Raw genomic sequence first — 24314 nt, 5'->3', positions numbered from 1 at the left:
TACGAAAGCTGAGCGACAAACATAAACTCACATCAGTGGCTTGCATCACATCTTACTATTCTCATCATTTTATCTCTCTTGGTTAAATTCAAACATCATTAGCCCGCTCCTTTTATGTTCCTGTCTTTCCCTTGTGCTGGACACTTCCTGTGCCTGTTTCAGTTGGCATGTGCGTAGCCTGCAGGCTGATGAATGGAAACTTCCCAATAGGGGAAGTCCTGCTCTTGGCTATTGTGTCTCCAAATGGCCAAAACGAATATAATACAGTAATTGCAGGACCAACCTCAGAGAGAGGACTGAGTAACCTTCCCATAAAACAAAATAATTAAAAAAAAAAAAAAAACAGAATGATGAACAGTTGGTGTTGTGCTCTGCCTGGTAACAAGGATGTGGGATGGTGGAAAGCTGCATTTCTTGGGGGAGCTGGTGAGTGGCTATATAGGTTACACATGGTTTTCATTTGCATCAGTTAAAGCTCTGCCACATCCTGCACCAAGCGCTAATACAACAAACAGGGAGCAGGAGGGTTTGCCCTCACTCTCACACAACTTTAAAAGACATGTAGATATAGGATGTGCAGACTTTGAACTTGCAGCAGCGTTCACCTCCTCCTCCTCCTCCTCCTCCTCCTCCTCCACAGAGAGGAGGTGATGTCATGGCCTTTTGTCTGGCTGGCTGGAATGTGTCCAAGGAAAACGTGAGGGACTGGCATGAAATCTGTTTTCAGTGCTGAGCGTGAGCTGTGGTGGGGAAAGAAAAAAAGGTTACATTTGCTAAATGACCACCAGAGTCAGGCCATGTTTTCACTTCATAAAGGAACATGTCTGCTGACCGTGAGATAGACGGAGAAAAGTGAACATCCACTGTTGATGCAGCTGAAGCTGGGTACACACACACACACACACACACACACACACACACACACACACACACACACACACACAGAGCTCTGGAAAAAAAATAAGAGACCACTTTCACAAATGTTTCTTAAAAGCATCTCTACATGTATGACAGTCATTCTTTTCTTTTTTTAAATACCAACACAAACACAACTCATTCTGCTTAATGAGACACTGATGAGGTCATCACCTGAACCACATCTGGTTTTATAGGACAATTATAAAAACCACTGCTGGGATTAAACATTGACATTATCCCACAAAAACTGATTTATAAACTCTTTCTGAGTTAAAATATTCTTGCTGTGTTGTTTAGGAATAAATATGAACATGTTTTCTTTGCATTATTATTATTCAAGGTCTGAAAAGACTTGATTTTTTGTTATTTAGATTAGTTTAGTCATTAGCCAATAAAAGCTCTAAATGACAATATTTTTATTTCAATTTTGGGAGAAATGTTGTTGGTAGTTGATAGAATAAAACAAAAAAAATTAATTTAATTTTACTCAAACACATACCTATAGTAAAACCAGAGAAACTGATCATTTTGGGAGTGGTCTCAGTAAATCAGAGACTCCTGACAGCTTTTTCACATTCACATCCTTCTCCCTCTATGTTTTCTCACCTGCCTCCCGGTGGGAATCAGCTCCTTTGCCGTGTTTTCAGGAGGATGTGCACGGCACGCTGGCCCCCTCTGCCACCTGCAAGTTCAGTGGGAATTCATAACAGAGAGCATTTAAAACAAAGGTGCAGAAACAACAGGATGACTGACTGGATGTGACACGTCAGGACGCAGGACAATAGCCCGGTGGTCATCGGCCTGTTCAGGGGCCAGTAAATACCCCCAGAGAGCCAACACCAATACCACTACCACCACACTGGCTGATAGACTGTTAATGCAGCCTTTACTAAAGCTGTTAGTCACTCTGTGCTTCCCGCTCACACAAAAAATGCTGTGAAAAACCTCATCAGGCTCCGGGCAGGGTTTGCCCTCTATTCATGTGGCGTTTTAAATAGGAGATATGTTGACCTTTAAACAAAGTGCTACTCACTCTGGAAGGGTGCAGTAGTATTTCTGAGCTGCTCCAACATGTCTCTCTCTCTCACACACACACACACACACACACACACACACACACACACACACACAGACACACACACACACACACACACACACACACACACACACACACACACACACACACACACACACACACACACACACACACACACACACACACACACACACACACACACACAGTGTATTTGTGGTGTACACAGCCAGTGGAAGCAGGGGGATCAATAACTAATACTTTTTCCGTTATGTCTGCATCTTATTATTCCATTTAGCTACACAAGGAGCTATGCATGGAAAATAACTCCCCCCCTCACACACACTATTAGTTGAACACATTCTTTGAGCACCCCAGATGTCCCAATCTCAGTTTTCTCAGTTTCATCAAGTGCTTGGTTTGAGATCTTTGTTTTCTTTGCCGTGCAGTTTTGTCTGTCTCTGCCCCCACCGTGCTGAATCTGCTTAAAGCCGCCAGTTAAACGCTGTATGCCTGTGTTTTTGTTAGGCTCCACACAATACGTGCTCTTTGGATTGGGTGTGGTGCCGTGGGAGCAGTCCCTCCTGAATGTCGGAGAGGGGTATTGTGTGGGAGAAAAAAATACAGGTGCAGGAAAGTTGGACAATCAACATTTCAGCCTCCTGAGCTCGCTTTTTTTCCCTCTCTCTCCTAAGCGCTGCAGGAAAACACGTCCATCACAGCAGATGCTGAATCAGGTTCTACAAGCCCAGCTACCCTCGTCCTGACCCAGTCGCATCCGCAAGGAAACCCCCCTGCTTCGCTGCAGGCCCAGACTGGATAGTGGGCACATTTTCATCTGACATCTAAATATATGTAGAGTCACTGTCTGAACTCTGGAGACCGCAAGAGAGCCCAGAGCCTCTTCGCCCTCCCCACAACTCCTGCAGCTTGTTAATGAAGTATCACACAACCTCATGCATGGTTTTTCTCTTTCTCTTCACCGCCTCCTCCATCACAACAGGCCACATCTGGTTTCCATAAGCACATACATGTCATCACGAGGAAGAGGAGGAGGTGGGGGCTGAAGGAGGAGGAGGGGGGGGAGGGTGTGTTGTGTATATATCAAGGGAAGTTTAAGGAGTGCTAAGACTGACTGTGGAGATATCGCCGTCTTTCATCATCTCTCCAAACTCTTCTCACATATGTTTGCATGACACAGCCCGGCTTCCTCTCGGTGAAGAATAAAAGGAAATTCATGAGCATGCATGTGTGTGTGTGAGAGAGAGAGAGAGAGAGAGAGCATGGGTAAATAGGATACAGACAGAGAAATTAAAAAAAACTCCAAGTCAGAGGAGGGCAAGAGGAAAGTCAGCGAGACAAAGATCAGAGAGGCCACATCAGAGGTCGTCTTTGAAAGTGGAGCTTGTTGGGCCTCTGCAGCGCGTTCCTACGCGGTGGACACAAAGACCTATGTGGTTTCACTGAGGAGGGGAAGGCAGAGGGGAGGGGAGGTAAAGTGGAGGCGGAGGATGGGGGGCAGGGGGGCGCGGGTTGCTTACAAAGCAAAAACATATGGTTTTTACTGCCCACTCCTCAGCATAGGATTGTCCTTGCTCAGCTGACTGGCTGGTGGCGGAGGCCTATACCACTGACCTGAGATCTGCACCGTACACAGGTGGTGGTCCTCCCCGCCCGGCTCCCACCGGTGGTTCTGTCAAAAGACCCACAACTGTGGAAACATTGTTTTGAGTCATCTCTACATGTGTGGACACGGTGCTGTCCAGCTGTTTCACTTTAGATTTGCTGGGCTCATGGATCTGTTCCAGGTCTGGCATCGGACGGAGATGGTAGGTTCAGCACTCGCTGAACTCGGAGAACTCTGTTGTTCACCCTGAGGTTAAAGCTGCAGCTTAGATGTTGACGAAGTACAATAACAGTTGTAAGATAGCTGTTGATGCTAATTTTTAAAGACTTAAGCAACTTCTCAGCAAAATCCTTGTGGTGAAGCATCTGCAAAAAAACTGGCAGGGTTTTGAAAGGGTCCAAATGCTTTCTGCTGCAGAACGTGGCTTCTTGTTGGAGGCAGGCGGTGGTGGTGATTGATGCTCCACAACAACTTGAGCCATCATCGTCTTACTGAGCAGCTCTGTCTTCAAGACAGATTGGAGGAGGCTACCGTTGCTATCGGAAAGTACCGAGCTGGGCTGTGGCCAGCTGGTTTAGCCTGCTATTTTCACCAGACCAGAGTTAACATTGGCATTGCTTTCCATCAGCTCTTGATGAGTCGAAGAATGAAGTGTGTTGAACGCTGACTGCTCAGTAAGCAGCTGCTAACCAATTTTAAGATAATTTTATAAGCCGAGTTGTGCAATGACTGCACTCCATTGAGCAATTTCTAAACAAACATGGTTCAACATTATCATGAAACATATCGTGCAATGTTTGGACAATTTCTGATTCATAGTTTAATTTGTGTTGTGTCACAACCTGTTTATTTTCGTTCTTTTTTTTTGCATTCGTAGCCTTCCCTAGTGGTACATCTGACTAAAGCTTCCAGTTAGTGATATGGACACATCAACAGCTGTTGACTTTGGTCTGTGTTTGAGCTTATAGACATGACCTGCTCAAGTCTGTTGGCCAAAACTACAGGAACATGTCAAGCTTTAAGGAACCTTTTAACCCCAGGATGGTCCGTTTTACACAAAGCATTAATTAAAATTTTCCGATCATGTATTTCTTCATGAAAATCGTCCAATACCAATCAACAGCTGATCAACCAGGTCATTCCTAGAAAAAGATGACGGGGAAAATCCATCATGATGTAGTTTTATTGTTTAAGTGGTTTTTTAGTAGAGCACATTAAGCTGTGACAAATTTGAAGTCACACTTTTGGTGTGAGGGGGGGTTTCCAAAATTGCATTTTTCAGCCTTAATAAAGCACCACCATCTGGACGACTGGGCTCGTGTTCCTCTGGAGAGCCCGTTCCTACAGATGGACAGGAAATATCCACCAAGATTTATGATGACTGGACAAATTGAGCATGAATTATGATGTTTGCATTCAAGTTAATCGGTCAATATCTTAAACACTTCAGATATTAGTAGTCTTTGTCCAGCTTTTGATAAGCTTGGCCCAGTGATGACAGATAAAAGTTTTTTGTTGTTGTTGTGGTTATCATAAAGTTTAGTTTTGCAGATGTTCAAAACTGTTTTTTAAATTCAAATTTGAGAAAAGAAATGTCAGAGGGCAGAGTTTATGGTCTACGGTGCTTTTTATAAAGCAGATCTAACTTCTGTTTAATGTTTGAGGAGCAAACCTCATGCTTCTTGGGAAGAACTTGAACAGCATTTCTGGTTGTTATTTCCACAGCAGCTCAAAGTAAATACAAAAACAAGATCCAAATAAACCGGAAAAAAAATGGTTCTGCCCATAAATTTTAGAGCATAAACCCACATGATAGTGATAAACAAGCCCAGAGAGGTTCTACCCCCTCAGAGTTAGTAACCTAATCACCTGATTCTGCAGCTACACTCTGTTGTAGACAGTTTCAGCATCATTCAACTGGTTGTTTTGTTTTTTGGGCTCTGTAACTTAACTGTTTTGGTTCACTCCTACTGCTCTAATCAGCATCATTTCCTGTGTGCACAGCTATTCGCAGCAGAAAGCTACCTACCCAGCAACAAAAGTTAGCAACTAGCTGTAGACCACAGAGCCAGCTATTTCCCTCAGGAGCTGACTGAGACTTTTATATTTGTTTTCATGTAGTCTCATATTCACAGACACATTCCAACTATTATTTTAAAAGTATGTATGCACTTCATCTATACATTCTACACCCAGTCATACTTTTACAGTTGCAGTTGGTCTTTTCACATTTGTCTCTGATGACATTGTCTTTCAGAGAGAAGCGGAGGCTCATTGATAAGCCATTATTATCTTGCCTTCTCTACTTAGTGCAAAAACAATATCCTAGATCTCAATAGGAGCAATCTTAACTCTAACTTTCTATTTGGCAAGAATATCACTTTGCCCTCAAGTTCAACTATCTTCAAAACCACCAACTGCCTGGATTAAACCGACCGACAGATGCTGCGACACACATACATGCTCACATAGACGCTATTCTTGCCGAAAAACTACCTTCAGGATGACAGATAAACAGTCATTAGAGGTGGAAGACAAAGTCTTTTTCAAGTGTTCTTGTTCCAACCAGGCTGCCCCACTTAGAAATGTCTTCTTGGGCTGCCAGAGAGATGCCAGGGGTAAGGATTCACTGGTCCTAGCACAGTCCAGACACACTGAGTTGCATCAGGGCAGAAAAATGTTATGCTCAGCGACCATAGGGCTGTAATTACATAGAAGCACTGCTGAGCTCTGCAGGATGAACGTCAAGACTTGAAGAGATGGAACAAGGCAGTAGAAGTGGGAAGAGGGCAAATGCATGATTAACATGGAACTAAAAGGAGGAAAGGGTGGGCAATGCAGAGAGAAGGTAAAGAGGGTAAACACTCCCAGTTCAGAGGAAACCACAGGGTTAGGATAACAGCTTAAAGAAGGAAAATGCCACTGGTCATTATCTTGACATGGCACTGGCGGGAAAAGATTATTTGCCAAAATAGAGACAATGGATATTGCTGATAAGTTGTATGTGTAAAATATTTTCTCATATTTTGAGTTTAACTTGATTGCTTTAATCAAATGACATGAGCTGATATGATCCACAATGTGCTGTGACTGACACCTTGTGGATTTTAAGTGCAACCACCTATTTAACTTACAACATGTGTACTAAGCTTTAACTAAGCTATTCCCAGAGTTTTTACACTTTTTCTGTCATCCCCGAGAACAAATGAAAAATAAAAATCCACTCCAAACTCCCTGAGCAGGGAGAACGGAAAAAGAAGCATTGCAATAATTTCAAACTTCAATTTTTTATTATTTGTACATTCACCACTGATAGGCGTACTCAAAGAAGAAAATTAAAAAACAAAACAAAAACAAACCTTTGTACTAAATGATAAAATAACGATTAAAAAACAATATTAAAACCATTGGTGAGAAAACTCATAATGCAACCTCCCCTCTTGGGCCTGTATGGACTCTACAGGGTAAGAGAACTGGAGGAAGAGGAGGAAAGGAGGGAGGAAGAAGAGAATCAATGATAAGGACATAATTATAACTTGTGTCAGGTGCGACAGACAAATATTCTCTTCCGCAGACTCGTCTCATGAACTAAGCAGAGTGGAGAGACAAACACTGCGTTGCCTTAGTAGTTATTCCACATCTGTCCAAAAATACCCGCGAGCTGCCTCGTTAAAAGACTTGATTTTGATTAATCTTATATGTCTGTACAAAAAGCCAAACACACTTATTCCAGTATGTTCAGATTTATGCCAGCCTCTGCGCGCAGGGCGGCGTTTTTTTCTTTAGACAGGACTGGCGAGGAGAACCGTGGACTACATGCAGCAACAAAAGGATTCTTCATCCGAAACTGCGGAGCTGTTAAAACACTGAGGCGATGGCAATAATCGATTGCAAATCATAATTGGCACCTACACTTTTGTGGGGAACGTTGAGGGAATCTATCAAAATTACCCAGTGTGCCATACTGCTGTGCCGGTCAAAGCAAAAATCCAAAGAAAAAAAGAGGCAAATGTATAAAGAAAAATATATATCAAACCTTGACGGGAGCAAGACGTACAGCACTCTGGGAAACAACACTGCAAAAAACCATGGTCCCCTTTTAAGCATGACGGTGTAGGTGTAGATGTGCTTAGAAATAAAAAAAGGTGACAATTTGCGAGATGGTGATGACATCAGTTGGTCCTCTGTTGGGTCTTAGTTGTAACAAAGTACATGTAGTGAAAGGCAAATGGAAGAGGGTGGTCTCTGGGACAGTTCCATCCGACGATTTGCCGTTAACGCCGCCTCTCTCGCGGGTCGCTGCGGCTGCGTGAGCGCCGGCCCCCGCCCGCCCCGCTGCCCCCCGGCCTACGGTAGCCATCCCTGCGTTTGTCATTTTCCCTCTCCCTCTCCCTCTCCCTCTCTCTGTCTCGGTCTCTACCCCGGTCTCTGTCCCTGTCCCTCTCTCTGTCCTTGTCCTTCTCACCCTCGCTCCGGTCTCCTGTTGTGCCGCCGCCACCGCCGCCGCCGCCGGCTTTCATCCTCTCCTTGCGCTCCTCTTCCCTTTTTTTCTCCTCCTCCTCCTCTTGCTCTTTCCTCCGTTTCTCACGCTCCTTCATCCGCTCTGCTCTGGCTGCTTCTCGCTGAACAAACTAAAAATGAAGAAGACACCCAGAGTAAGACTTCCATATGTTACATGAATGCACCATCTAGGTCATGTACCTCAGTTACACATTAAAGCAGCATTAAAGACCCCCACCATCGTGTTTTTCGTGCTTTTCACATGTTCCTGTGGCATTTTTCTGATGTTAGAGCACATATCAGCAGAAAAGTAAGTACAAAATTGCATTTCTGAGTTTTTCTGGATTCAAATAGCTGTGAACCAATGGCAGACGAAACTGGCAGTGGCAGGGAGACTGGGGTTAACGGTGTCACAACCCCAGGGCGGGGCATAGTGCTACAAGCTCCCGCCCCGCTCTGCATCTGGCTCAGAGGTGAAAGGCCAGAGAGCTCGGTGCAAGGCGGCCCGCAACAGTCTGTATGGGTCCGCCACGGTTTCTCACTGAGAAAAAACAAATAAAGTCTCCACCCACCACTCAGAGGCGCATTGCTAATGAGCTACTGGTGCTGGTACTTCATAATCCCAATTTAAAGACCACAGAGAATGCTTTACAATAACCAAGAAGGGTCGTTGGAGGGGGACTTTAACCTGAACAGTCTGAACCGTCTCACCTGTTCCTCTGTGAGTGGCAGCCAGTATATGCAAGGAGCCGCTTTAGTTTTGCGGAACAGGTCATCGAGCAGCTTGGCGGGAGGATCCTCAGCTGCTTTCTCTGCCAGAGAAAACAGTCAGAATGTTTAACACACGTCTATTTTGACTCTAAGGTAAATACAATCCCATCCCATGACTTCATGTCCTACCCTTCTTGTCGGTCTTCTTCTCCTTGCTCTTTCCCCTCTCCTTACGCCGTCTCTCCCGTGAGCGCGACCTTCGTGGACCTCCCTCCTTCTCTTCTCCGGGTTTCCCGAACTCTCTCACCTTGTCACGGTCCCACTCCCTCTCCGCCCGGGCCCTCTCCCGACGCTCCATTTCTCGCTCACGCTCGGCCCACTGGTCTCGCTCGGGGAGGAGTGAGGGCAGGCCTGCTGTCCGACCGCGGCCGGCAGCAGGCCCTTGCTCCTCGGCTCCAGGTCTGTCGGCTGCACCCAGGCTTTTGTGGAAGTCCAGCTACAAAGCGGGAGGTATTGTGAGGCGGTGGATATTCTCAGGCCCAAGAGACAAAAAACAGACGGATGATAAAGACGGTCTTACCTCATCTTGCTGACAGAAGTCAACGCTGAGGACTTTTGGGTTGCTCTGAGGCCATTTCACTCCATGAAGCGCTTCCCGCGTGGCAACCGCCTCCTCTGAGCTCGTGTACTAAACAAAGAGACAGGATGATGAGACAACAAGCCTTCCACAGGAGAGACGAACTGGTTCACATATGCTGGCAGTAACTCACAGTGACGTAGCAGTGAGATTTGATTTTGTCAATCCAGAAGCCGTCGTCCACCAGGGTGCCAGTTCGGCTGAGCAGCTCCTTCAGCTGCCCCAAAGTGAACGGCCTCACCTAAACAAAATATTATGTAGCAGTTACACAACAAGTATAAAAACACCAAGCATGTATAACACAAGGCATATTAGCCTGATATAGCTACAAATATAAACTATTTCTATGGATATCTCTTAGGCATGTGTCTGAGGTGGGTTAGGCCTGCAGATGACGACACATACCGAGGTCCTAAGAAATGATCCTGGAAATAATTAAATTCCAAAAATAACTGTGGCCTGATTGTAGAGTTTTGTCAACAAGTTCAACATCATATCATAAACGGTCTGATGTCCTCGGCATATGTGCCACACAATGCCAACACTATTCTAAACCTATAACCAACAGGATGAGCGCCTCCATGACAATGAATGAATGACTGGCTAATCCTGTTGTGAATGTATTCTTCTTGATAATGATTTGAAATAATTGTTTTTGGTCATAAGAACCGATCCCATCTTTTCACTTCTGGCTGGTGTTGACTGATAGTTTTACAGTTTGGGACATTAATTCTATCATTTATTTGATACTGGATTCAGAATAGATAAAAAAGTTACTAAACTCTAACCTTATTTAGGACAACTTTAATGTCTGTGACCAGGGTGTAAAGCAGCTTAGTGTTATCTTACCAGGTTGGAGACGTGGACAACGTTGGAGACTTTGCCACGAGGTGGTGAAGGCTGCCGCGCCGTGCGAACAGGGTCATCGATTGTGATAGAAACACCTGTTTTCTGTTGGCTGATGGAGCGTCGGATGAGTGTGTCGCCAGGGGTCACTGGGATGCACAGAGTGGAGAAAGTAAATAATACAGTGAGTTAAAAACCTAAATAACATACAACTATAAAAGTTAAATCTATGAAAACGCTTCAGGATGCTTCATGGATCTAAGAGATAAAAACCATTTTGTGATGATTTTATTACCAGTGTTGATTTCTACATCGTGGCTGGTATCTGATGGTGAGTGTGTTTCCACTGCTGCAGGAAACGGGGTGTCCATTTTCTCCTCATGCGCTCTTTCTCCTTGTAGATCTTCCTCGTCCATGTCCTCATGTCTGCTCCTCTTCGCCTCTTTCTGTCCGTTCTCCTGGCTCTCCGAGTGCACCACCTGCAATTGAAGATGGGGATCAACATTAGCGATTCTCAAAGAGTAAACATCGGCCTTTCCTGAAGAGCACCTTACACGTCACAGTGTAGGCAGTTCTTATTCTATCGCATCGGAGAGGAAGCTGTAGACTGACCTGCGTGACAGTGCGACGGATCTGGAGGTCCTGGTCAGAGCGCTCCCTCTCCTCATCCTCAATCCCAGAGAGGACGGCTTCCTCTGGGTGCAGGTCCACTATGGCCTCCTGGCCGAGACTCGGCCGGATGTCTGGGATCAGAGACTGGAGACAAAGAGCACAGGTGATGCACACCGCCTCCCACACTCAACACAGAGGTCAGACACTGTGCAGGTGTAACCACAACATAAAATCATATTACTAGGCTGCAAGTACCTTAAGCGAGTCTGTGGTGATGCTGATGGAAGGTTTCTTAGCGGTGACAGCTGTGCTGGATCCCCACCTCCTCTTGCGACCAGCTGCACCCCCAGACTCCTGCTCACTCTCTGCACTGACTGGGGACAATTTGTTGCCTAGTAAAAGGACGGAGAAAAACTCATTTAATTCTCAGGCTTATGTTACATCCAGCATAAGCATACTTGGCCATCAATACAATATAAATATATTAGGGATGTCACAATTATAGATTATTGTCAGAGAAATAATCCAGTATTACGATTATTATGCATTGATTAATTTCACAACACTTTGTGTAAATAATTTAATAATGTAATTATATTTCGACTATATTTGATTATACACATTCAAACTAGTAGTGTTATATTAGGTAAATGGACCAGTATCTGTGCATTTACCTTTACTTTGGCGCACATCTGCCGAAATGGTTCCGACATTTTTTTTTTTTGGCAGGAATCTTTATGATTAACTAATTGTGCCGTTCAATACCGCAATTAATTGTGAAAATAAGTAATTGTGACATCCCTAAAATATCAATAAGGTCAATAAGATGAGATGGAAAAAGCAGAAAACTAATGATCTCATACGATCACATTTTGGTAGAGACTTGGTTGGGAGAGTGTACTTACTGCTAAGAGAGATCTTACGAGCTGAGAAGGCCTTTGGTGTCTGAAACACAAGGAGATAAAAAACAACCCAAGACACATGGGAGAGGTGAGAGGCAGACACTGACACCAGGGGCAGAGACAAATGGTCAAGGACAGGCTGGAGGAGAGGTGGAATAATAATAGAGAGGGGGACAACTAGGGACTGAGAGTGAATGATAGAAACTGCTGTGCAGGGTATTAAGTCAGGTTTACTGAAGGCACCAAAGTGTGCTGCTCTGTGTTTAAGTTAATCATGTGACATTCATAATTATTTGATGATCTACATTCATACATTCCTGATATAGTAAACTGTAGTTGCAGTCTCTATCAAACAAACAACTATATGATGGAAATACTGCAGTTTAAATCCCTGAGCATTTTTCTTTTTTTACTTTATGTTCAACGATTATAAAACAAAGGTTTGGAGAATTTTAGATTAAACTGCAGTACCCCAATAATAAACATTCAAAAAAAGGCTGCTTCTCCCACCAAAGACTACTTGAGGGAATGACTGGAAACTAAGCATTTTCAAAACAACTGTATGATATTTAAAAAAAAAAAAATTGGGTAAACATCTACTTATTCCCTGGTACCACTGACACCTGATCCTTACTGGTTTGGATATGGCCCAATCACGACTGCATGTACTGTATCTAGGCAACAAGGGTCCAATCAAAGGTGGCTGAGATGTTTGGATGGAAATCTGAAAGCTGGTTGGCTGGCTGGATGGATTCAATAGTTCATTGGGGGTAGGGGCTTGGACATGCTTTAGTCCAAAGCAGTCATCCTCAGGTGTTTTGGCATTAGTCCTTAAAGATGTGGAGGCGGTAGTCGACCAGATGATGAGTGCTGTCAACAGTCACTGCGCACACACATCCAGAAGTCTGGTTTCAGTGTTCGGTTGTATCTGAGGAGCAGTAGCTTCACACCGAGAGTCACAAAGTAGCAGAAATCTGGCAATGCTTGTGGTAGATGGGAGATTAAATAAGTCCTTCTTCAATTCACATAAAAACTCTCAGGCTCAGTGAGTCCAGATGAAAGACTTGGCCTCTTTGAAAACTCCTGTCATACCCGAGGAGTGCATATGCTGGAGGAAGGTGAATCCCATTCCAGGAGATCAACAAAATCCAAAATGTCCGTCATATGCATGTTGCACGAGAATGTTACAGTTCACCGCTTTAAATGAAATGTCCTTTTAGTCCCACATTTCTTTGCAAGTGGGCTGAACGTGTCTCAAAGTGGAACGACCCCAAAAACTACTCAGGTGTTCACAGGGCTTCACAGCAGCCTGGACTTGATGTGAGCGCAGATGTTTAGCTGTCTTTTCTCCAGGTTGACTTGGAGGTCACATAGCAGATAAAAGGTCAAGAGAGGTGGATGACATTGACTAGCCAACACCTTCTTTGAGTCTTCCAGTCCAATCAATTACTCTTGCCAGCCATATCCATGAAAATGGGGCAGCCTTTGTTGCCGGGAGTGTCCCTCTGCAGTGCAGCCTCGGGGGCTTAGCTGTGGCCAGCTCTGGGTTCTTGGGGACAGTGGAACAGGTGCAGCAGTAGCAGTAGTAGGAGTAGAAGTAGAAGTGGTAGTAGTTCAGAGGTAGTATGCAGGTAACCAATAGGGGCAATGGAAGAGGCATGAGCACCTTTATAACAAAGCAATCATTTGGGGTTTAAACATCAGCCACAGTAAGAAAATGCCCTTGCTGTTTCTGCCTATGACAGTGGCAACAAAGGTTTCACAAACAGCCAACTTAAAAATGTAACTTCCTACACAAAATCTAACACTTGTGAGACTGGCTCATTAAGCCTTCAAAGTGAAACACCTTTAGAGGTAAATCAAAAAATCTCCAACAATGAATACAGACATACAATCAAATGGCTTATGGTGTGTTGTATTCAGGTTGATAAAAGACAACTATGTGTGAATAAAAAAAGATGCAACTATATAGACTGAAATGGATCCACCCATCCATGTCCTTGGCTACTAGCAGCTTTGAGAACCAAGATGATTCATGATTCTTCAGGTGCCTTACCTCCTCGCTGGTCTCTGAGAGTTTCTCAGGCTCTGCCATAGCAGTCTTCTCCTCCTGCCTGTGTGGTGTCAAAATGCATAAAAGCAAGAGAAGAGGGAAGAAGATTGTTAGGAGAGGAAAATCTTCTTAAAAATAGGCCGCAACAACAAAATATATAATAATATCATCAATAAAACACACAGTGAACTTCTCACATGTCAGTTCAACTTGAAATGAAAGTTAAGTCAGGACTAAGGATATAGACTAATGTAATTATGTGAAGTGCACATAATTCAGATTTAACTGACTTGCAATGAAAAAGTACTATAATAGTTATTTAACAACATTTTGCATGTAAGCAGTGCAACACTTAATATGGATATGAACTTCCTTTTGACAAGACAGAGAGAGAGGGAAAAAAGACGTATTAAAAATCTCTGCGGCAGAAACTAGTCCGGTGAAAGACAAACAGTAGCCAGGTGACGGTAAGATAACTGCGCCTTTAACGCATCACGCGGTCGACCACAGTCATTTCTGTGACTGTGACAGAGACAGAGCAGCAGCAGCAGCAGCAGCAGCAGCAGCGTCCAGGGAAACACCGGCGCCGCAGTCCGTCCTCCTCCTCCACACCGAGCCCGCCGCTCCTCCACAGCCACACAACACCTGACAAATGAGCGCGAGCATCACGTTGTCATGCCAGCCTCATGCGCGCACACGTGAACACGTCCACTCGTTCCGACTAAAATTAACTTGGGGGTTGTGGGGGGAGGAGGGGACTTCACAGCAAAAGAGACGGTGTGCTCGGTTAAAAACGCAGCACACGGGCTGCTGTTGAGGCTGCTGCTGCTGCTAAAAACGACTGCGTCGCAACCCGACGAGCCACCTCTGCTCCCTCCCTCCCTCCCTCCTGTCGTCCTCTCACCAGAGACTACTCCGCTTCGGGCACGTTCATGTCCGCACTCCGCTGTCAAACAAAGCCTGCGACGGTTCAAAGCCTCGCCTGCCGTCTCACCGAGCCGCAGTCTGGACGGAGCCACGGGCCGGCATCGGCAGCTAAAACCATCGACGGAGCACAGCCATATTGCAACGAGTGAAAAAAATGATCATGTATTAAAAAGGACCCGCATCTTCTCAGCCACACCGGCTTTAAGGCAGCCTCATCAATCGCCTGATGGGAAATTCAATAGCAGCATCTACTGAGACACCACTGTATTGTCTTAATAACGCATATTACGGCGGCCTGATGGGATTTCTTATGATCTCATAGCGATTATCAAGTAACACTTGTCATAGAAACAATGACCACTAAATTACCTCAGCATCTTACACTGTCAAGCTTTTACATGTGTTCAAGATCATCCCAACAACAGTGACGCCTTTTCCATCTTTTTTCATTATATTACACATCTGGAATATAAGCTCTGGAGGACCCCAGTGGCATTGTGGTCTGGAGTCTATTAAATTAAAGTGAAGCCATGTAATAGACACTTATTGATTTTTCCAGAGGTTTTGATAAGCCTGGTGTTTAGAGTCATAGCTAAGTTGTAAAATTAATTAACACAACCTATAACTCCTGTAGAACAGAGTGGTAAATCTATCCGTCAGTGTGGACTTGACGCTGTGTCAAATTTACAACTGGGAATGTATCCAACCACATTATTCCTATCATTTATTCACACACGCCTTTTAACTGCAACACTTAACTGACCTCATCTGCAAAGCTGAACCCCTTCACTCAATGGCAAACTTGGCTTCGCTCCAGTCTTGAACAGTTAAAAGATCATTTGGCCCACACTCATTACCAACTGGGCTCACTGCTTCTGCCCAATAAGAAGCACTTTGCTATGACTTATGAGCCATTCATGGTACGATTGTCAACATCTACACATTCAATGAGTGGTTTCATTAAAATGCTACACAAACTATAGCCAAATAAAATACATATTGCCATTTTACATGAAAAAGTATCAGTGCCACAAAATATCACCTTGATCACAATGTAACATAATCAAATGTTAAGGTTCCTTCAAATGAATAAACCATTCACTCTGGAAGCACATTTCCTTGAGTGTAAATCCCTCCTCATAAAAGGGATGGATCCCAGTTCATACACCGCTAGAAAAGGTTTCAAACATGGTCTGTAGCATTTATACAACAGGCAAGGCCGACAACAACCAACCAATCAGACACAGAGTATCCAGAATGAGCGTGAAAATACTGAACACCAAATTAGTTTTGACAATGCTAAACCAATTTTCACACAAATATTTTACAAACAACATTCATAAAATGAGCAGAGCCCCTGCCTGTTTTAAAAGTTCTGTAATACTGATGACTCATGGCTGACTGTTGAAGAGCTGAGTTAAAACTAAACTTCAACAGTTTCGACCATCACCAAACACCCTGTTGCAGATTGCAGTGCTTTATAGATACACTTGAATTCACTTGGGTGACACAAAGACAATGAGTAGGATGAGTTTTAGAAGTCCAAGATTGACAACCAGACCTTTGCTTGTCCTTATCGTCTCCTTCACTGTGCTTTCTTTTCCTTTGTGTCTCCTCTTGGGATGGCGCTTCAGTGAAGGGTTTCTGGGGATTCAAAGGGACAGGAAATGAATTAGGTGTGAAAGATATCTTGCATTTGAAGTCACTGATGTAGTTAAGGTAACACCCCTAAATAGAAAATAGAGCAGATAAAAGCCGTAATGAGATTTGTCAGTTGCGTAACTCAAGATTGAACTTTTTTTGTTTTTTGTTTCACACAGTTGGCACAGATATATATATATATATATTTTTTTTTTTAATCTGGTGGCGTGTCAATTACTAAGTAACAGACCTTGGCGTGACTGTCTCCATCCGCAGTAGTGTTACTCCTCTCTCCAGACATCTCTCTTTTGCGGGAGGAGGCTTTCGGGATTTCCTTTAAGCCCTCAGCCTGAGCCTCTACTGTCACCCTGCGCTGTGGCGAGGAATCTCTTCCAGGTTTCCCATCCTTACAGAGACAGACAGCAGAGACACATTTTAATGCATCAAACACAAAAAAACATTTAGTTTGTCTTATACATGTAACAACCAGGTGTCTTTGTATGCAGTGTTTTTTTTACCTACATAATCTACATAATACATAATGCAACTCTAGCTATGCTGTCGACACACCTTCAGAAGCGTCCACACATTAAAAGCCAGTGAGTGTTGTGTATGTAACAAAAGATATATCGATCAGACGTAGGACACAACCGTTGAAAGAGCCGGTGAAGTTTTAAAATGCAGAGGTCACACGACCCGTCTACAGATTAAGATGCCCTTACACTTACTCTTCACTTCTACACAATGCCAGTCAGTGTTGCTGATAAACAATTTCAGTAACGACTGACATTCTGGGGGTGAAACATGTGCCAGTCACACTTTGCCTTAAATGCACTGGAAACTGCAGACAATCCTGAGCCTTCTCTCCTTCCCTAAGCTGTGCTATTGAGGAACTATCTACAGCTGCCCATTGGTTTCAACGTAACAAGCTAACCCTCAATGTGAAGAAATGCAACTTCATGGTCTTTTTCGAACATCAATAAGTACTATCCTGGGGAGCAAGCCAAAATTCTAATCAATGAAGCTGAAATTTCACAAGCTCAGTCAACCAAATTTTCAAAGTGTCATATTAGATGAACGCTTAAATTGGTCCACTCATATTGATCTTGTATGCAAAACATCTACGAAGATGCTAGGCATATTGAGAAAGAGTTTTTCCCCCAATTCACTCCTCAGCTCATCTAACCCTATACTATAGCTTTTTGTTCCCCTAATATTGTCTGGTCAGCTTACCCCACTTATCTCAAAAGACTACCGGTACTCATAATTCATAAGAGGTTTTTGAGATTGATCTCCCATTGGAGTAGATATGCACCATCTGCGCCTCTTTTTAGAAAATACCAACTCCTACCTATCAACAAAGTGAATGTCTATCAAACATGTCTATTCATACATACGTTTGTAAACAGGAAACAATGTCTTTCAGTTACTTTACATAATTGAGATGTTCATTTATATGAAACGAGGCTCAGTAATAACAGTTTCTTCTTACTGTCCTCTCAAACATCAAGTCACCAGTTTAATATTACCTTTAGAGGCCCCAAGCTTTGGAGTGAATTAGGTTTGTCACTGAGGTCCATGTCTTCTCACTTTATATTCAAAAAGAATCTGAAGGAATTTTTACTGTCCTCTTAAACTCTCCGAGCATTTACCTTAATCCTCTCTATCCGCTTTTCTCTCCGTCTGTCTTTTGTCTTCTATCCTCTGCTTTAATTTGCATCAAATACCCAAATTTCTGCTGCTCTTTATTTTTGTGTTTCTTTGTTTAGGGTCAAAATGCAGATCTGGTGAGCGGCAAGACAGCCTGCTTCTTTGTAGTCATATGTCTAAACACCAATTGTGCCACAATATTTGTTTCCAAGCAAATGAGTGCAGCAGGAAGCACAGGTACAGCACCTGCTGTGTTAATGCGATTTGAATGACGACTCGACGAATAAGGCAACATTATGCGTAGCACGCTGACGCCGGGCAGCCGGTTGGGCACAACAGTTTTATGACCTGTTGGGTTGTGAATACACAAACACCAACCCTGTGACACCTTTCCTGTTGTATGTAAAACGCATGCTGTGTCTACATCCTGGGAGGCTGTTAATCCACGCTGTGTGGAAATTCAGCACACGTCTGTCTGCTGGAAATGCCAACGTGCACCGAAGCCACGTCCTGGGGATTACTTGTCATATCTTCACTCATGTTTTTGGCATTCAACTTATTATGCCAGTTTCAGAAACAAACCAGTGATTTTTTTAATTATGGCTTATCAAGGAGTGGACTATGTGTTTTGTATTTTAATTTAAATTAGGCTACGGTTATGTGTTTTTTGTACTTTAATTTAAATCAGGCTAATAATATAAGTTTGTTGCACTTTATATCTTCACGTGTTTTTATTTTGGAGAGAGAAAGTTTTTATTTCTGCTTATTAGTGGAAAATGACATTGTATTTCAAGGACAGTCAAAGGTTCCTTTTAAACCACTTACCCTTCTGCCTCTGGAGGTGGAGGAGGCTTCCTCTTGAGAGGATGTGGATGACCTAGAGGACCCAGATGAGGAGGATCCAGAGTCTGAATCTGACGAGGAGGACTCATTAGATGATGATCTCTGTCTTGGTTGTTTTGCCTCCTTCTTTCCATCTCTTCCTTTCCGCTCTGAAGCATCCACCGGGCTTGAAGGACGCTTGCCTTCATCCGCTTCTTTTACGGGTTTGGTGGATTCCTCGGGAGCCTGTTCAGTCTTTGCCGAACCCGCCTTTACTTTGTCGTCCGACGCGAGGCCCGCGGCCCGTTCTTTCGTGGAACTTAGTGTGGGGCCGGCGGCCGCCTCCTCCTTCTCAGGCTGGATCCCGGCAGATCCCGGAGGCCCGGCGACAACCTCCTGTTTTGATTGCACCTGTGTGTGATCCTGTTCGGCGGAGGGGGGCTTGTGTCCTTCCTGCTGTCGCTCCCCGAGGCTGGTCGGGGGGAGGACAGGCGAGGCCAGAGGCTGGGGGGTATCGGAGAAGGTACGAGGCCGCTTGATGACCATGGAAGTGGAGGAAGATTGGGGCTGAACCGGTGAGTCCCTTACAAACCGGAACTTCTTAAATGAGGGCTGTGGCGACAGAGGTGTTGGTGACACCGACGCACCGGACTCTGCTGCTTGTTGGGTTTCACTCCTGGACATTGGAGCGTGGACCTCTTCCTGCTCTCCTGCATCAGCCGAGGATTTTCTAGCTGGTCCTGTGGAGAGGGGGGGAGGAGTGGGCAGGGGGGTGAGACCAAGCTCTCGGCCACGTTTGGATGGAGGGAGGTGACTCTCCCTCTCCTTTTCAGCCACCCTAGCTCTCTCTCTCTCCTGCTCCAGGGCCCTCTCCTGCTCCTGCTCCTCCTTCTCTTTCTGTATGGCTTTCTCTTTCTCTAACCTCTCGCGTTCCAGGGCCCTCTCCCTCTCTTCCTCCAGAGCTCTCTCTTTCTCCTTTCTCTCCCTTTCAAGTTTCTCCTCTTCTAGAGCTTTCTCCCTCTCTAGCCTTTCCTTCTTCTCCCTCTCCCGTTCCAGAGCTGCCTCCCTCTCCGCCTTCTCTTTTGCCTCCCGTTCCCGTTCCAAGGCCTTCTCCCTCTCCATCCTCTCTCGCTCCAGTTCTTTCTCTCTTTCAATTCTCTCCTTCTCCTTCCTCTCCAGCTCCAACCTCTCCTGCTCTAGAGCTCTCTCCCTCTCCAACCTTTCCTGCTGGAGAGCTTTCTCACGCTCTACTCTCTCTCGCTCTAGGGCTTTCTCTCTCTCAATTCTCTCTCGTTCTATCGCTTTCTCCCTCTCTATCCTCTCTTCCTCCAAGGCCCGTTCCCTCTCCAGTCTCTCTTTCTCCAAGGCTCGCTCTCTCTCTATTCTCTCCTGTTCTAAGGCCTTCTCTCGCTCTATCCTTTCCCGTTCTAACCTCTCTTGCTCCAAGGCCATCTCTCTTTCAATCCTCTCCCTCTCCTTTCTCTCGGCCTCCAGAGCTCTCTCTCTCTCCAACCTCTCTTGCTCAAGAACCCTTTCTCTTTCCTCTCTTTCCTTCTCCAAAGCCTTGGCTCTTTCTAGCTCCAACGCTCTCTCCCTCTCCTCTCTCTCTCGTTTCTCCTTCTCCTCTCTCTCTCGTTTCTCTTTCTCCTCTCTCTCTCGCTTCTCCTTCTCCTCTCTTTCTCTCTGTAAGCGTTGCTGCTCCAGAGCCCTCTGTCTCTCCATCTCTTTCTGCCTCTCCATCTCTTTCTGCCTCTCCAGCTCCAGGGCCCTCTCTCGTGCTAAGGCTTGCTCTCGCTCCTCTCTTTCTCTAGCCAAAGCGAGTTCCCTCTCCTGCCTCTCGCGCTCCAGAGCAAGCTCTCTCTCCCTCTGCAAAGCCTTTTCTCGTTCTTCTCTTTCTAGGGCCTGCTGTCGCTCAAGTCGCTCCTTCTCCAAAGCTCTTTGCTTTTCCACTCTCTCTAATGCGAGAGCTCTTTCGCGCTCTGCCTCCATCGCGCGTTCCTGCTCGAGTTTTCTCTGCTTCTCCTGCCTTTCCAACTCAAAAGCCTTTTCTCGTTCTATCTCGGATTCCCTCTCTCTGTCCCTCTCTTCTGTTGCAGTGGCCTTGAGCACACTCACGGGTACTTGAATATGGGCCGACTGTGCTCCTGTGACACCCTGGTTGGTGCCGGGGATCATGGGAAATGGCGCATGGCCTGCGGTGCTGGCTGTGTGGGTGATGGCAGATACCAGACCCTCCGGCGGCCCTCTGCCAGGGAACGCTGCGGCTGAAGGTGAACTGCTATCCTGCCTATCGCCTTCCCCGTCGCCGCCGTGCCATCCCGCTCCGGAGAAGGCGCCTTCAGACTCCATTTTGCGCGCCAGGAGGGTCAGCGGGCCGGGCTTGCGTTCGGCATGTCCACTCCTCTGCGGCTCTGGGCTGCTACTGCGGCTGCCGCTGCTGGAAGAACCAGAGCTAGAGGTGCTGGGCGAGTGCCTAGCTGGGGCTACATCTGGACTAGGGGGGCTCTGTTTAGGGGTGTCGGGCAGGGGAAACGACAGCTCTGGCGGCGGGGAGGGGGGAGGTGTCGGCTGGCGGAGCTGAGGAGATAGAAGGGAAGGGATGTGTTGCTGCTGGGGCTGACAGGACGCTCCGGACCGCTCTCTGGTGGCGGGGGCTCTGGCTGGCTCTCTCAGGCTTCTCCTTCGAGCACCGCTGTCCCAGTCGTCGTCGTCGCCGTCCTCCTCTCCGTCCTCGCTGTCCTCGTCGTCGCTGTCGGCAGGGGCTTCGCTGGATGCGGAGACCCTTTCTGGACGGGGTTCGCCGCCGTGACCGCGCATGGCCACTGAGCCGGAAGCCGGAGGGTCGGCCCCCTGGTTCCTGTTGCTCTCCCCTTCGTTCCCTGCGGCGAACATTGCCTCTCCGCCGGAGGGGCCGGGTGGTTTTTGCTGCTCAGCCAATGCTGGTGTAACATCCTGATGAGAACAGAAAGGGAACTGAGACTTGTTTTGTCATAAGTTTTCACAATTATATCTAGGAAATCTCTAGATACAAGGAGTACAAAATGTTACCGATTGCAATGGGTTAGAAAAAAAACATGACATCCTACCTGGGCTTGAGGAGGACATGAGGTGCTGTTGTTGACTTCTGCATGATCCTCTTGCTCTGTTTAAGAAAGACAAGTTAGCTAAATTAAATCAAAAAAACATTTTGCATACTGACCAAAGATAGATGCATTGCCACATTTACCTGCAGTGCCTAAACAACACCTACCGTTTGTTTCGTATGCTTCACGAGCCTCTCTCTCCAGACGCTGCCTCAGGAGCTCCTGTTGTTTAGCCAGATACTGCTTGATAAAGCTGTTCTGGCTCATTTCCTCACCAATCTAAAGTCAGAGAGAACATTAGATATAGGCTGCAAGTGTTAAGGGCTAATTATACTGAAATGTGTTTTCCAGTTTTGTGTAGGAGGTCATTTTAAGTGGCTTTAGCTTTTGAACAGAAAGTAAAAGCATTTTTGGGATCACTTACCTGAGAGTTTGGCTGCAGTCCAACATGAGCGGTGGAGGTCCTCTGGAGATTCTCCAGCATAAGAGCCTGTTATTAAGACAAGGAATTGTATTCATTCAATGCAAATAACAGGCAGGTATTTTTCAGAGTTGAAGAGCTGACAAGAGCGGTTTTACTTGTCAACATCCATGTCATTTTTGTCAGCCTAGTTATTGTGCACTAAACAGTTTTCATTCTAATTACGACGTAATACGTAATTACGAACATTTCAAAGCACTGTGAGACGCCGAGGGCCATAGCATCGACATAGAAGGGACAAACAGCTCTCTGCATCACTGCCATTACAATTTCAGATGTGGAGAATTTTGCCTTCAATACAGTGGAAGGCAACAAGCAATATGGTTACGTTTTCAGGGGACAATCAGACCCCGAGGAGCAAGTCAACCTACAAGCCACAGTCCAAAGCAAAGCAGGTTAAGAATAATGTGAGAAAAGACCTGTGACCCAACCCTGTGTAAATCTGACATATTTTGATCTTCCACCACTTAATCACAGCTGCTTAAATCATTTCACCCTGCACCATTGCCATGTCTTGATATTGCTGTGTTGTCAACACTACAATATCAAGACTATACAGATGTCGTGTAAATTACTGGTTCTTTCTTTGAAGCCAACAGGCAACTGTGCAGTCATAACTTCCACATTTTAGCAGGGACTTTGGCAGACCCTAGTCTGGGAATAATAACAAAAAAAGTAAAAACAAAATGCCTCTCTAAATGAATAACCATGTTCAGATTACACAACTAAAACAGGGGGTGTCATGGCGCCACATCAGAAAACAAGACGTTAAACGTTGGAAAACACAAGTAAAAACCACTTTCTACCTTCATGGGGCAATTCAGTGGAGATCGAAATAAGAAGTAAAAAAAAAAAAAGAAGAAGAAAAGAATGGCCCAACTTTCCCGGCAGAGTAGATAAGGCTGAATAAGCACCGCAATGTAAACAAACTGGCTCAGACAGGACCCAAGGCAGCTCATGGGCACGGAGAACATTTTGGAGCAGAACCAGTCCTATATTTGGCGGAACACGACAAAATGTGTTGACGGAGATAGTTTGCACTATTGCTCATTACACACTACGTGTTGGCTGATAGAAGTTAACTAAATAACATGTGTAACGCCAACCTCTCGGCTAAACCCGTGCACAGCAGCCGTGTTTGGGACAAACGCCGTTAACGGGAACATACACAGCAGCGAGCCAAGGCCACCGCTCAACTCACTGCGTTAGCCCGGGGAGCTAACGTGCTAACAGGACAACATCACCCCACACACACTTTGAAATTAGCCACCAAGTTGTGTGAAGTCCTGCTCTTGTTACGGCTTCCACACCTCTACACGGTGAACACAACGATCGACCACAGCCTAGTGCAATCAATGCATTTCTCGGCTGGCTTGTGGTCATCAACCGCGATAACTCCGCCGCTCGGCAGTAACGATACTCAGTTGTCGGCCCTCAGGAGAGCATCAGCCCGTCTCCTCGTTAACGTTAGCTCGCACCGACCGTGGTCCCGTGTTTGCAGCCGAACTCACCCCCTTGAGTCTTTTAATGAGCGCATTCTTCTGCCCGCTTTTCGACAGCCCTCTCTCCTCGAGAGCAGCTTTTAAGTCCGCAACTCGAAGAGACTGGAGCGGTCTCCCGTCCAGCGTAACGTCTTCGAGGTCCGCCATTTTCCGTTCCTCTAGTCAGTTAGCAGCGAAGAGCAACGCCTTCCTCCACGCAGCGTCATCGTCGACGACTTCCCCCTAATCAAATATCAAATAAATAAAAACGTTTCAACATAAAAAAAAAACAACAACAACAACATTATTATATTTATATCAACATATCATTAAATTAATTCTTCACATATTATAATAAAATTGCTGTTTTATTTTATTTTTTTATTTGGT

General features: G+C 45.4%; 1 protein-coding gene across 1 annotated transcript; it reads right to left on the bottom strand.

Moving 5' to 3' along the window:
* Positions 1 to 6857: 6857 nt before the first annotated feature.
* acin1a (apoptotic chromatin condensation inducer 1a) lies at positions 6858 to 24117 on the bottom strand. Its single transcript, XM_083992228.1, has 18 exons — positions 23955 to 24117; positions 22387 to 22452; positions 22130 to 22241; positions 21966 to 22021; positions 18883 to 21831; positions 16658 to 16813; positions 16328 to 16410; positions 13843 to 13900; positions 11790 to 11829; positions 11140 to 11276; positions 10885 to 11028; positions 10568 to 10751; positions 10276 to 10421; positions 9560 to 9667; positions 9370 to 9477; positions 8979 to 9285; positions 8790 to 8890; positions 6858 to 8209 (listed from the first exon to the last, which is right to left on the bottom strand). Exons 1-18 carry the CDS (start codon positions 24090 to 24092, stop codon positions 7853 to 7855), a joined length of 5250 nt encoding a protein of 1749 aa, XP_083848354.1. The 5' UTR covers positions 24093 to 24117; the 3' UTR covers positions 6858 to 7852.
* Positions 24118 to 24314: the final 197 nt, after the last annotated feature.

This window comes from Trachurus trachurus (assembly GCF_905171665.1).
Source record: "Trachurus trachurus genome assembly, chromosome: 17".
NCBI classification, from domain to species: Eukaryota; Metazoa; Chordata; class Actinopteri; order Carangiformes; family Carangidae; genus Trachurus; species Trachurus trachurus.
Note: the sequence above shows the minus strand (reverse complement) of the source record. Positions and strands in the feature narration are given on the sequence as shown.